The following is a 14492-nucleotide window of genomic DNA, read 5'->3' as shown; positions in this document are numbered from 1 at the left end:
CAGGAGGTAGATGTATATGTGTCAAAGTCAACAATCAAGAGAAGACTTCACAAGAGTGAATATAGAGGGTTCACCACAAGATGCAAACCATTGGTGAGCCACAAAAACAGGAAGACCAGATTACAGTTTGCCAAACATCTAAAAAAGCCATTACAGTTCTGAAACAAGATCCTATTGACAGATGAGACAAAGATCAACTTGTACCAGAGTGATGGGAAGAGAAGAGAAGGAAAGGAACTGCTCATGATCCAAAACATACCACCTCATCAGTGAAGCATGGTGGTGGTAGTGTCATGGCGTGGGCATGTATGGCTGCCAATGGAACTGGTTCCCTTGTATTTATTGATGATGTGACTGCTGACAAAAGCAGCAGAATTAATTCTGAAGTGTTTCGGGCAATATTATATGCTCATATTCAGTCAAATGCTTCAGAACTCATTGGACAGCGCTTCACAGTGCAGATGGACAATGACCCAAAGCATACTGCAAAAGCAACCAAAGTGTTTTTTAAGGCTAAAAAGTGGAATGTTATGCAATGGCCAAGTCAATCCCCTGACCTGAATCCGATTGAGCATGCATTTCACTTGATGAAGACAAAACTGAAGGGAAAATGCCCCAAGAACAAGCAAGAACTGAAGACATTTGCAGTAGAGGCCTGGCAGAGCATCACTAGGGATGAAACCCAGCGTCTGGTGATGTCTATGCATTCCAGACTTCAGGCTGTAATTGTCTGCAAAGGATTTGCAACAAAGTATTAAAAAGTGAAAGTTAGATTAAGGATTGTTTAGTTTGTCCCATTACTTTTGGACCCTTAAAAAGTGGGAGGCACATATAGAAACCGTTGTGATTCCTACACCGTTCACCTGATTTGGATGTAATTACCCTCAAATTAAATCTGAAAGTCTGCACATCTTGTTTGTTTCATTTCAAAGCCATTGTGGTGGTGAATAGAGGTCAAAATATGAAAATTCTGTCAATGTCCCAATATTTATGGACCTGACTGTATGTTCCCTAGGCTGTATGAGTTAATTATTAAATTTTTGTTATATAACAGCACAGAGTATCTGAAAAGCAAAAAGAACATTGTAATAATACTGAGCAAAAAAATGAAAGAGCAGAGCATGTAGTCCCATTGAGACTCGGAGCACAGTGCGGTCACTGGCCAACCTGGCAGTGTGAATGCCCATCAGTGCACTGCATGTATCCAGGGCATCTTACCCACTGATCCAGTTATTCAGCCGTCCAGCGATATGAGATGACATGGTAATCACAGGTGTTATATTTTTTCAGTTGATGGAGGATGGGGTCCCTGGCAGGATGACTCGGAGTGCTCTGTCACCTGCGGAGTTGGACGGGTGAAAAAAAAGAGGTTTTGCGACAACCCAGCCCCCCGTCATGGAGGAAAACTTTGTGACGGATCGGCGACCAAAAATGGCCTCTGCAATACACAGAAGCCGTGTCCCAGTAAGAGGATATATCTATATAGTATATATATGATTGTACCAAGAACTTGTTGGCAAATATTCACAAAGGGAATTTTTGGGCCCCGAACACACACTATTCTTGCAGCAGGCCCTGTACTTTGTACCTTTCCCCCAATTCTCGCCACCCCTGGGGCATTTTTGAAAAGTGATGCTAAGGAACATTGTAATGTTGCCCATAGCAACTAACCAGATTCTAACAGTACAGAAAGATCTGATTGGTTGCTACTGGCAACGCCCACATTGATCTTTGCACCAGGCGTCATTAAGCTGGCATTTTAGATAAGTGGCTGATGTCATTCTCAGATCATGCGCCTCTTCTTCATATTAGGGAAAATATATCAAGCAGCCAATCAGATTCTATCTATCATTTTGTAGACTGTACTTGATAAATGATAGCTACAAGCTGATTGGTTGCTATGGGCAACACCTCCTTTTGTCTGAGTTTTGATACAGATCCCCTATAAATAGAATTCAGCCCTGTGTATAACAATATGGGCGGGATGTGCTAAAGTAAAAATGCTGTAAAAACCCTGTTTTCGGGGTTTTTACCGCATTTCCATATGTACTAAGCCCCGCCCACCCTTTTTTCGGCACGGAGGGTAACGCCAGAAAAACCTGGCGTTAACCTATAGAAGCCTATGGGCTTCTTACTGCCGCCGCCTCGCCTCCCCGCTGTCGCCCAGCGCTGGCCCCCACTCACCTGCACTCCATTGTCCCCAGCTCCTCCTTAGTCATCCGCCTCCTCCTCCTCCTAATCTTCTTCCGGGTGTAGGGAGGAGGAGGAGCCCGGGGCTTCCTGCACATGTGACCAGCAGGAAGCTCCCGGGGATCGGTGGGGGCGGGTTCCCACGGAGACCGCGTCACCCGGCGTCAGCTATTTCGCAAAGGGCAACTCTTATCGCAAGAGCTGTCCTTTGCATGTGATTAGTAAGGTTGCGGTGACTGGCGGAATGGTCACCGCAACCTTAGTACATCCCGCCCTATGTCATCAAAAATATATGTAAAAAAACTGATATCAATATTAAATATTTTTTTATTATATATTACAATAATAAATATACTGGCATGTATGCTAGGAAACACAGAGGGCATACTTGCCTATCTTTTCATTTCTCTTCCCGGGAGAAGCCCGGGCATTTGAAGCAGGAGGGTGGCGACGGGGGCGGGGATTTGCGTCATTAAGCCCTGCCCCTCGCTGTAAAATTGCCACGATTGGCTAAAATGAACATAGGGGCGGGGCCAAATGACACGTTTCGTGTAGAATCGCGTCATTAATCCCCGCTTGCTGCACGGAGACCTGAGATCGGCGAGGAAATTCTCCTCATTATGCCCACTTCACCAGGAAGTGGGTGGGATGCGGGAGAAATGCCTACTCTACCGGGGGTGCGGGGGGTTACCCGAAAAATCGTGAGCCTCCCATGAAAACCGAGAGGGTAGGCATGTAGGCATAATTATCATCACTTAATTTCTACAAATGTAGATGACAATTAACATTTACTTTTGTAGAAATGAAAGGGGTATATTTACTAAAGTGAGAGTTTTAAGAAGTGGAGATGTTGCCCATAGCAACCAATCAGATTCTAGCTATTATCTTCTAGAAGGTGCTAGTTAAATGTTAAGTCGAATCGGATTGGTTGCTATGGGCAACATCTCCACTTCTAAAAACTCTCACTTTGGTAAATACACCCTTCCAACATTTGAGGAAGGCTGATCGGGACCTCCCGAAAAGGGGGTGTGACCTTACACAAAGGGGTGTGGCCTATTGACACGCCCTGTTTTCATCACTAAGGGGCGTGCCCAGCATCTCCGAGATGCTGGGCTGCCCCCACGCTTCCTCCCGTACTGTGAATAGATGCTGTGCGCATGCGCACAGCATCTATTCTCACTCTGCATACACGCTGCTCTGCATAACAGAGCAGCGGTGTATGCTTCCCCCAACTTCCCCCCACCGTGGGACACTGCGGCCCGCGGGCGGACAGCGGGACAGTCCCAAAAAAAGGGACTGTCCCGCTATATGCGGGACAGTTGGGAGGTATGTAAATATATACCCCTAAGGATCAGGAACATTCATCACAAAGGTAACGCAGGAGATATCATAGATATCACCTGCTTACGTTTCACTCCCGATCTGGCCCGCTCTCCCCACACACTAGTATGGGGGCCTAATTTCAGCAAGCTCCAAAAAGACAATATTTCGGGAGCTTGGCTACGGGAAGGAAGGAAGGAGTATCGGGTTATAAAGAGGAACCCTTTCAGATCTCTCCACCGCCATCCGGCTCCTTCTGTCAGACGCCGGGGTTTTGTGCGCCTGCGTGAACCCTAGCTGTCCTTAAAAAGGATTATACATTCAGTCGCCCGATTTCCAGTTCGGTGATCTACCTGTAATAGCGCCCCAGTAGCTGCAATGGTATGTGAGTGCAATGTATCTGGAAAGCCACTCAGCAGGGGGCGTAAATTGCCTCACACCTCCGTGATGTCCGCACGTGCCTCATAAACTGATAGGCTGCAGTGTTTAGGATAAAATTGGTTCGGCCTACAAAATGGCTGCTGCTATGTCGGTCGGATAGATACACTTTAATGCTCCATCTTTTTCCCTCTTGAAGTTAATGGACAGTGGACGGAGTGGGAGCCGTGGTCACCGTGCGCCAGCTTGCGAGAGGAAATTAGGTGTACCAAAAAAGTAGGAAATCAGAAAAGAACCCGCAATTGCCTGGGGACGGCGCATGATGGAGAATGGTGCCCAGGAGACTACAGGCAGAGTCGGAGTTGCTATGACGTAGATAAGTGTATTCGTGAGTGATTTTTAGATTATTTAACTGTAGTAATCTCAGGGGCCTATTTACTAAGCAGTGTTAGGAGACAGAGTGAAAAGTGATAAGAAAGTGATAAGGTGCCAGCCGTTCAGCTCCCAACTGTCATCTCGCAGGTGTTTGAAGAATGACAGTTGGGAGCTGATCGGCTGGCACCTTATCACTTTCTTATCACTTTTCACTCTGTCTCCTAACACTGCTTAGTAAATAGACCCCTCAATATCTCTCCCATGTGATGCAACATTTTAGAGATCAATAAATCGGCCATTATACTTCTCTAAATTTGACCAATAGACAGTGGCGACACTAGGTCGGTATCACCCAGTACGGTAACTCATGGTGTCAACCCCAGTGGACCTTTTCCTGGTTCCTCCCGTATCCATACTTCCCAACTCCTGTGATCTTAAAATCGGGACCGGAGGCCTGGGACTATGAGTGCCGGCTTCTCCTCAGTAACTGGGACCCGGGCGCTGGTGTCATCCCCACGGATGGTATTATTCAGTGCGATCCGCACCCCCCTAGTGACACCACTGCCAATATGCTATTGTTAAAATGCAATGGAAGCCTCCAGGGTCGGACTTGCCAACAGGGGTACAGGGGAAATCCCCGGTGGGTCCCACTGCCCCTCTAATGTCAGGTTCCAGACCGTGCACAAATTATACATTGTTACTTTATTAATGGGTCAGTTGCCTGGTAGCGCAGGAACATGGATGAACATGGGTGCTTGGTTTCAAAACCACCCTCAAATATTATGGTTATTTTTAAACTTTATATAAAACAGCTGGAATCATGTAATTTGAATCTGTTTTAATTCCCATGGTGTTATTATCATCAATAACATTAATCACCAGTCATTTGCAGTCAGTTATGACCTCCTCATCAAACTAATATTGGTCAAAGGCTTAAATGAGTTGACTGGCTAAACTAAGAGACAGAGCAGCGCCACAAGCACATGTCAGCTTAAAAGACTATGGGGCCTATTCATTATATGATAAATGGCCCGGTAACCATGCGGAAACGCATATTTAGGTTACCGGGCTATTCATTATCAGGGGTCTGAAAGTTTTCAGAGTTTGCTTCCGAGAACAAGACAGCGCTTGTTCTCAGATCCCTGCTAATTCCTATGGGAAGTAGTTCCGGACGGATCCCTTCACCTCCTCCTCTCTACCTCCCCGGCGGCTTTGTGCATGCGTGACTCGAGGTCACGTATGCGTAGCCGGGATGACGGGGAGCATGTTAGTACAGAAGTAGCTGAGATACTAACCACGGGGACAACTGTTTTTTGGAGCAGCTGTCCCCTCACCGGAGCAATGATGAATTGCTTCGGTGTCACGTTTCCCCCTTGTGAGTTGGTACTCAAGTATCCCTCGTAGTGAGTTCAAAACATCATCATTGGTGGCCATACGGCCTTCGATGATGAATAGGGCCCTATAGCACATCTATGAAACATGGCACAGTAGTGGCAGACAGGATGGCAGTTTAATAAACTACTGGGAAGCTCTTTGTGGTAAAACTATTTATAATAAATTTAGGGCCTCATTTATTTTTATTATTATTATTATTATCATCATCATCAATTTTTTTTTTATTATTATTATTATTATTATCTTTTTTTTATTATTATTTTTATTATTATTATTTTTTATTGCGTCTTAAAAATGTTTTTAAAAAAAAAATAAGAATCATCTTTTTTCCCATTTGCTAATTTTTGCACCTGATCAAAACGACCAGTCAGTGTACAAAATCAATTGACTTAGATGCCACGATACATTTTGTCTGCATGACTGTACGGTTGATAACTGGTACCCCCAAACATAAGAGCAACCGTGGAACTGACACATCATAAAGCCTGTTTCTGCAATGTCATTATTTTATGCATCAAATTCTAAAACTGAGAACTCTACAATATGTTGTGTTTAGTAAAAAGTTACTGGTCAGAATGGAGTGACTGGGGACCCTGTTCAGCTCCGTGCGGGAAATCTGAGAGATCAAGATTCAAGGAGTGCATGCCGATATATCCGGATTACCCGTGAGTCGCTGACATTCGACACTCTATGTTCTCCTTAAAATGTCTGTATTCTAGCTGTGCTGCTGTTACTGGGCTGGACAGCACAGACGGTGTAATGGTTAGCATTACTGCCTCACAGCACTGAGGTCGTGGGCTCGATTCCCACTACGGTCCTAACTGTGTGGAGTTTGTACATTCTCCCTGTGCTTGCGAAGGTTTCCTACGGGTGCTCCGGCTTCCTCCCACACTCCAAAAATATATACTGGTAGGTTAGTGGTTAGGGAGCCCCTTTATCGACAAGTTTCACTCCAGACCTGGAGCTTTTTCAAGACACTGTCTTGAAAAAGCTCCAGGTCTGGAGCGAAACATGTCGATATAAACATGTGAGTCCAAGTCCTTCTGCTCAGTCACCGATTTGTGCCACCGATCTGCCTAATTACAAAGACACCCGTCACCCGTGCAGAGCACAGTGTACCTGGATCAGTGGTCCCGCTAACCGAGCTGACATCTATTCTTTAGCGGCCAATACTTACATTGTAACCCGGGGTTTTCCACACTGCCAGAGGACGCACAGCCTACGGGAGCACGGAGCATATGGTAAATAGCCAGCTCGGGTTACCCATTGCGGAGTACACACAGGCTGTCTCAGCCCACTCTGCTGATTTACAAGTATACAAACGGGTAAGAGAACAATACTGTTTGGATCAAAGGTTTCTTGGACCAATAAGGATTATCATTCCACTTATACACACTGAACCACAAGTGGTACCAGCAATAATTCTTTAAACCTCTATTGTCAGATGATGGATGTAACCATAATCTTCAAACCACACTATTTCCAAAATAAAGACACAGACCAAGTTAATGCCATTTGAAAATAAAAGGTCAGCTTTATTTATTACAATAATGAGTATGGTGGCAGAGAAAAGAGTAGCAAACCACCGGCGCCAGCTTGACTTAGGCAAAAGACAAAAGATGTCCACAACTTACCAGGGCCAACTATCCCACAATGGTAAGTGAACTACTTGCAAGGGCCAACTCTCCCTTTCTAAGCAAGTAAGACACCCATGCCAATATAACACTTGCAAGGGCCAACTCTCCCTTTCTAGCAAGTAAGACACCCATGCCAATATAACACTTGCAAGGGCCAACTCTCCCTTTCTAGCAAGTAAGACACCCATGCCAATATAACACTTGCAAGGTCCAACTCTCCCTTTCTAGCAAGTAAGACACCCATGCCAATATAACACTTGCAAGGGCCAACTCTCCCTTTCTTGCAAGTAAGACACCCATGCCAATATAACACTTGCAAGGGCCAACTCTCCCTTTCTAGCAAGTAAGACACCCATGTCAATATAACACTTGCAAGGGCCAACTCTCCCTTTCTAGCAAGTAAAACACCCATGCCAATATAACACTTGCAAGGTCCAACTCTCCCTTTCTAGCAAGTAAGACACCCATGCCAATATAACACTTGCAAGGGCCAACTCTCCCTTTCTAGCAAGTAAGACACCCATGCCAATATAACACTTGCAAGGGCCAACTCTCCCTTTCTAGCAAGTAAGACACCCATGCCAATATAACACTTGCAAGGTCCAACTCTCCCTTTCTAGCAAGTAAGACACCCATGCCAATATAACACTTGCAAGGTCCAACTCTCCCTTTCTAGCAAGTAAGACACCCATGCCAATATAACACTTGCAAGGGCCAACTCTCCCTTTCTAGCAAGTAAGACACCCATGCCAATATAACACTTGCAAGGTCCAACTCTCCCTTTCTAGCAAGTAAGACACCCATGCCAATATAACACTTGCAAGGGCCAACTCTCCCTTTCTAGCAAGTAAGACACCCATGCCAATATAACACTTGCAAGGGCCAACTCTCCCTTTCTAGCAAGTAAGACACCCATGCCAATATAACACTTGCAAGGTCCAACTCTCCCTTTCTAGCAAGTAAGACACCCATGCCAATATAACACTTGCAAGGGCCAACTCTCCCTTTCTAGCAAGTAAGACACCCATGCCAATATAACACTTGCAAGGGCCAACTCTCCCTTTCTAGCAAGTAAAACACCCATGCCAATATAACACTTGCAAGGGCCAACTCTCCCTTTCTAGCAAGTAAGACACCCATGCCAATATAACACTTGCAAGGTCCAACTCTCCCTTTCTAGCAAGTAAGACACCCATGCCAATATAACACTTGCAAGGGCCAACTCTCCCTTTCTAGCAAGTAAGACACCCATGTCAATATAACACTTGCAAGGGCCAACTCTCCCTTTCTAGCAAGTAAAACACCCATGCCAATATAACACTTGCAAGGTCCAACTCTCCCTTTCTAGCAAGTAAGACACCCATGCCAATATAACACTTGCAAGGGCCAACTCTCCCTTTCTAGCAAGTAAGACACCCATGTCAATATAACACTTGCAAGGTCCAACTCTCCCTTTCTAGCAAGTAAGACACCCATGCCAATATAACACTTGCAAGGTCCAACTCTCCCTTTCTAGCAAGTAAAACACCCATGCCAATATAACACTTGCAAGGTCCAACTCTCCCTTTCTAGCAAGTAAGACACCCATGCCAATATAACACTTGCAAGGTCCAACTCTCCCTTTCTAGCAAGTAAGACATCCATGCCAATATAACACTTGCAAAGGCCAACTCTCCCTTTCTAGCAAGTGAGCGGTATCCAACACCCATACCGATGCACGATTTTAGCCCTCCCGGATGAGAGGCGCTGCTGACCCCAGTAGGGTGAAATCAGCCTAACCCGTGCATTGAACGGGTGTGCACCGCCCTTACTACAGCAATATGGACGCTTTACAGACTGCCGGTCTTTCCCCGCCATGAAATAAAGCTGACACAAGACACAATAGGGAAGGGAGGATAGGAGATCAGAATCAAAGAGGCTGACTAACCTACAAACATTACCCATAAGCCCAGTAACCACTCCCCCCTTAACGACAAACAACCTATCCCTGTAACTTAGCAACTGTCAATCCTAAATTATCACTCCTTTCACATTATTAACCCCATCCATCCTTGTCAAGAGTTTTACATGCCCTCTGTTCTATGCAAACCTCAGTTATTTATGTCATTGCATATATTTAACAATTGGATTGTATTGGGGTTTTTTTTGTGGTTTTTTTTATATGTGTATTATGTTGATATTAAATGTATTATTCTTTTATTGAGAGAAGTCTTGTTATATTAAGTTATCAGTCAACTAATACTTTTATATTCACGCAATCTCTTTGATTTACATACTCACCGCCGTGGTGCAGTCCTACTTATATGTGCTTGTGTATATGTTTATCCATGTACATATATGTATTCAGGTGGACAATATGCACCTACCATGAAGCTGGTGCAGGATTTGGTGGCTCAACCGATGGTTGTATCTAAGGGTGCGTAAAGTGGTATTTCAGCATCTAAAGAGGCTCAAAGTGGGCATCTCAGTCTCTGCATGTTCAAACGCTTGTACGCTGGGGGAAGGGCTTGTAGCTGTATTAGCATAAAGTCGCAGGAGCATCCGACTGACAATCAGTCAGTATCATACCATATTATACATACTTTCCAATTTGCCGTTTTGTAATGACAAATCGCCTACATCACTCAGTGTTTACCGGCGATTGCGCGCTCCCGCGGTTGCTGACGACGGTCGCTAGGTTTGGTGTGCTGCACATCAAACCTGACGACATCGCTAGCGACCTGTGGTAAGTTAATGAAGAACGGAACAGTGATCGTTCCGTCGTTCATTAACTTGTTCACGTGTGGACGGGCATTAATTCTGATGTTGGAACTAATGCCCATCGCTTCAGTGTGTATCCAGCTTTACACTCTCCCAAAAGATCAGAGCAGGTGCAGGTGGGAGATAGAGAGGGAGTGACACAGTTAGTCACTGCATTGGGCAGCCGGGCACGCTGACGCGTTTCGCCTTGAATTACAGGTTTTATTGACCAAACCACATAACCCATTTCCCAGTCAATGTTATATGTTGCTTAATAATGTCATCTCACAGATGCCTACTCTCTCAGGAGTTAACTATGAAATTACATTATTAATAAAACTACTGCTGTCTATTATTTTAATAAAAGGATTTTACCCTCTGTAGGAAATAAGTTGTACTACAGTTATCAGATTTGTTTTTAGCACTTTTAGACAATCTTACTTGCCTTAGGAGTTACTGCTAGGCACATCTTCCTCACCTATGCTGCCATTTGCAGTTCATGTCTGTACAATTGGTCATTATTACCACACTTTCATATTGTTTAACAATAATTGGTCTATCTTTCATTTTAGGGACATCGTTGAAGGAGCCACTAAGTCTGTCGAAGTTTTTTTCTCAGGAAATCCCGAAATCGACTGTCCGGCAATCAATGGACAGACTTTGAAGGCGGAGGACACCACAGAGTGTAAAAATGTCCCATCGTGCGCATAACTTGGGAGATGAATGGTGAGACCTCAAAACAGTGCAACGGGGGAAGGGAGAATGTGGCCTCAGTTGTGAGGGAGGAAACCTGGCCAGGCAGGAACTTGTAATGGAGGCACTAATGAGGGTGCCTCACTAATATGGTGAGAGAGGTTACGCCGATAGATCGGGTGGATCGCATAGTGTGAACAGACTATCTGCATGCTCCTGCTGTTGCGCGACCAACCGGACGATATCGCATGCAAGAGCCGTTGCAGGTAGGGGTGAGCTGGTTCGGTTTTACTCGGATTTACTCGGATCTTTAAACAGCATTTTATTGGCTATCGCCTATCATGTGTTTTGGATAGCCAATATAATAAATCCGAATTTGCGGTAAAGTTGCGATAAGAACTGAGTAAAACCGAGCCTGCACATCCCTAGTTGCAGGTAATGAAGACCAAACGAGGGATCATTCCATCGTTCTTAACATCGCTCAGTATGTACCAGCGGTACGATATGTGGGCCCGTTGGGCCGATATATCGTCTGGGTAGCCAGCATTAGAGAGATTTTTCAACTACACTCCAAGGGGTGATATGTAAATAAGCCAACAAATGGGAAACAGGCTGATGGGTAATCCGTCCCTAGAAAATGTCACTTTTAAAATACCCCTTACAAAATCATCAAAATGCCCATCTGCCCCCTGTTAATTATGCATCCAATGCAAAGTGCAGTGGCAGATACAATACTACCAGGGCAATCCAAGAGATTGATTAGCAATGTTAAGTAGCCTAGGTTTGTAGAAATGCAGGGCCGGGGGATATTTTTTGTTTCTCCTTATCTCATTGTGCACTTTTTAAAAAATAATTCTGACAGGAAAGATAGCCGCAAACAGCAGACACAGGTGATTTCGTTATGTAACTACTTGACAGCTTCACATTGGACGCCTTCGTTACCTTCCCAGCCCGATAGGGGTGCATATATAAATACTCAATTTCTATGGCATATCATATGCGCAGGGATGCCAAGTGGAGGGGGGTAAGCGGGTACTGCTTTCCTGGGCCCGGGTCTGTTGGAGAGTTCCGGGCCAGCTTCTGAGGGGGCATGACCACTCCTCCCAGATTTGACGCCCCCCCCATACGCGTGCCCCGTTGATCTCTCAATGGCCCCGCATATGTGCGCACTAGATCGGCGCTATCGCCTGCAATTGAATCGTCCACTCTGGGTTTTGTATTGGGTTAGACTTAATAAACCTAGAAACATAGAATGTGACGACAGATAAGAACCATCTAGTCTGCCCCATTTTCATGTATCCTTTGGGCAACTTCAACCCTATTTACTAATTACCCTAATTACTGTTGTATTGACAAGGTCATGCTCAGCCTGTTATCCCTATATTATTATAACGTTTTATGTTTTCTCTCTCTTCCAGATCTCGCTGCTTATTTGATGGCAAAATATTATTATCCTTGTCAGATCTATCCTCCCTTACCATCGTCACGCACCAGTAACCCGAGGAAGAACCATGTTGTGCAAATGATGAGCTAAAATGTGCCGACATAAGGGGTGTGTTGGGGGGGGGAGGGGGAGGGAAGGGGGGGAGAGAGGGGGGGGTTGCTAATGTTCCAGGAGATGTAATACACAGAGAAATGTACAACCAATTACAGTGATTTATTTGCTTTGTCATGGACACTTGTATTATTGCAATGAACTATCCATAAACAATATAAATAAATACCTGTGAACATAATATAAATATGTACTGTGTGTGTGTGTGTGTCTAAATTCTGCACAATATATAGATCTATTTGAATAGGTTCAAATGGTCAACACAAAAATGGTCGACACATGTTTTCTATGTTTTTTTAAAAACATTTTTAAGGTTAGGCTAGGGGTGCAGGAGGGGACGGTTAGGGTTAGTGTAATCAGTGGGTTAAATAGTTAATTTCTACATAGGCATATAAGTTACAAACACATATATACCCCTTGCTAGGCCTCTTTGAGGTTTGCAAAATGAGATTGTACTATAGTTGCAGTCTATGGACAGAATGGTTAGATATAACCTTTTGGGGTCAAATAAGCCATAAATATTGAGGCCTAGCTCTACCTGCCATTTCTACTAGTAGAAGTATAATGAGCCATTCATAGCTTACATGTTCTTATCAGTAGTTAACCACATTTCATTAGAATGACCATCGTAAGCTGTGTAGAGATGCTAAGCATTATGGGTAATTAACAGTGATGTCCAGACTCTATACAAAGGAGCCTTGAAATAGAGTTCATCTCCAGACATTAGGATACGTCATTAATGTATGTCTTTGTCTGAGTATATGCTTACGGAGCATATGCAAGAGAGATAAGTTTGGTCAATGCTATGCTGTACCAATCAGTGGATACCTAGTATGTAACTAATATGGGCGTAATATCTGGACAGCCAGCACCCATATACTAGGGTATATAAATCAGGACAAAGACAAAGGACCCTTAGCTCGTGGTAGATCTGAGACTGCAGTAGGATGCTGCCAATGAATATAGACTGAATCAGGTGTTGAAGAAACGAGGGCTCCCTGATACCATACCCCATGTTAGGAAGAAGATGAAGTACATCTTATGTTGAAGATGATGATTTACCGGTGTCATCTGAATACATAGACAAAAGTTGAGTATACAGTGTACTTTGTATGTTGTTTGTTTATTGTTTGTTTGTTACTTGTAAATAAAGTGTGTTCATTTGTACTCACTCATATTGGTGACATGGGTACTATTTCATTTCGATCAGAACGAAACCCACCGTTATGCAGTTAGGCACTAGGGGGAGGGTTAGGGTTAGGCACTAGGGGGAGGGTCAGCGTTAGGCACTAGGGGGAGGGTCAGGGTTAGGCACTAGGGTGAGGGTTAGGCACTAGGGGGAGGGTCAGGATTAGGCACAGGGGGAGGGTTAGGGTTAGGCACTAGGGGGAGGGTTGGGTTAGGCACTAGGGGGAGGGTTAGGGTTAGGCACTAGGGGGAGGGTTAGGGTTAGACACTAGGGTTAGGGTTAGGCACTAGGGGGAGGGTCAGGGTTAGGCACTAGGGGGAGGGTTAGGGTTAGGCACAGGGAGAGGGTTAGGGTTAGGCACTAGGGGGAGGGTTAGGCACTAGGGGGAGGGTCAGGATTAGGCACAGGGGGAGGGTTGGGTTAGGCACTAGGGGGAGGGTTAGGGTTAGGCACTAGGGGGAGGGTTAGGGTTAGACACTAGGGTTAGGGTTAGGCACTAGGGGGAGGGTCAGGGTTAGGCACTAGGGGGAGGGTTAGGGTTAGGCACTAGGGGGAGGGTTAGGCACTAGGGGGAGGGTCAGGATTAGGCACAGGGGGAGGGTTAGGGTTAGGCACTAGGGGGAGGGTTAGGGTTAGGCACTAGGGGGAGGGTTAGGCACTAGGGGGAGGGTTGGGTTAGGCACTAGGAGTAGGGTTAGGTGTAGGCACTAGGAGTAGGGTTAGGTGTAGGCACTAGGGGAGGGGACGATCAGAGTTAGGCACTAAGGCGAGTTGTAGGGTTAGGTGTAGGCAATAGGGGGAGAGTTAGCGTTAGGTTGCAGGAGGGGACGATTAGGGATAGGCACTACGGCGAGTTGTAGGATTAGGTGTAGGCACTAGGGGGAGGGTTAAAATTAGGGCTAAATTACAAACAAACAAAAATAGTCAAGCCTTTGTGTGTTGACTCCCTATGCTGATATGAACTGCCAATATCAGGAATCTATACTCCATAAAGTTGGTTCTTAAAGACTGATGTGAATGG

The 14492-nt window shown here is 45.1% G+C and overlaps 1 protein-coding gene across 1 annotated transcript in view; it reads left to right on the top strand.

The window, feature by feature from the left end:
- LOC148542294 (properdin-like) overlaps nt 1-12276 on the top strand; it is a 36804-nt gene extending 24528 nt beyond the window's left edge. The window contains exons 6-10 of the mRNA XM_088469057.1: nt 1291-1464; nt 4088-4276; nt 6215-6323; nt 10607-10760; nt 12146-12276. Of these exons, the coding sequence (XP_088325183.1) occupies nt 1291-1464; nt 4088-4276; nt 6215-6323; nt 10607-10745 (611 nt within the window). The 3' untranslated portion in view covers nt 10746-10760; nt 12146-12276. The remainder of the gene's footprint in view (nt 1-1290; nt 1465-4087; nt 4277-6214; nt 6324-10606; nt 10761-12145) is intronic.
- The last annotated feature ends 2216 nt before the right edge of the window (nt 12277-14492 follow it).

Source organism: Taudactylus pleione, unplaced genomic scaffold (genome assembly GCF_031769625.1).
Source record: "Taudactylus pleione unplaced genomic scaffold, aTauple2 ptg000013l, whole genome shotgun sequence".
Classification (NCBI taxonomy): domain Eukaryota; kingdom Metazoa; phylum Chordata; class Amphibia; order Anura; family Myobatrachidae; genus Taudactylus; species Taudactylus pleione.
The sequence above is the reverse complement of the archived record's forward strand: the minus strand, read 5'-3'. Positions and strand labels throughout refer to the sequence as shown.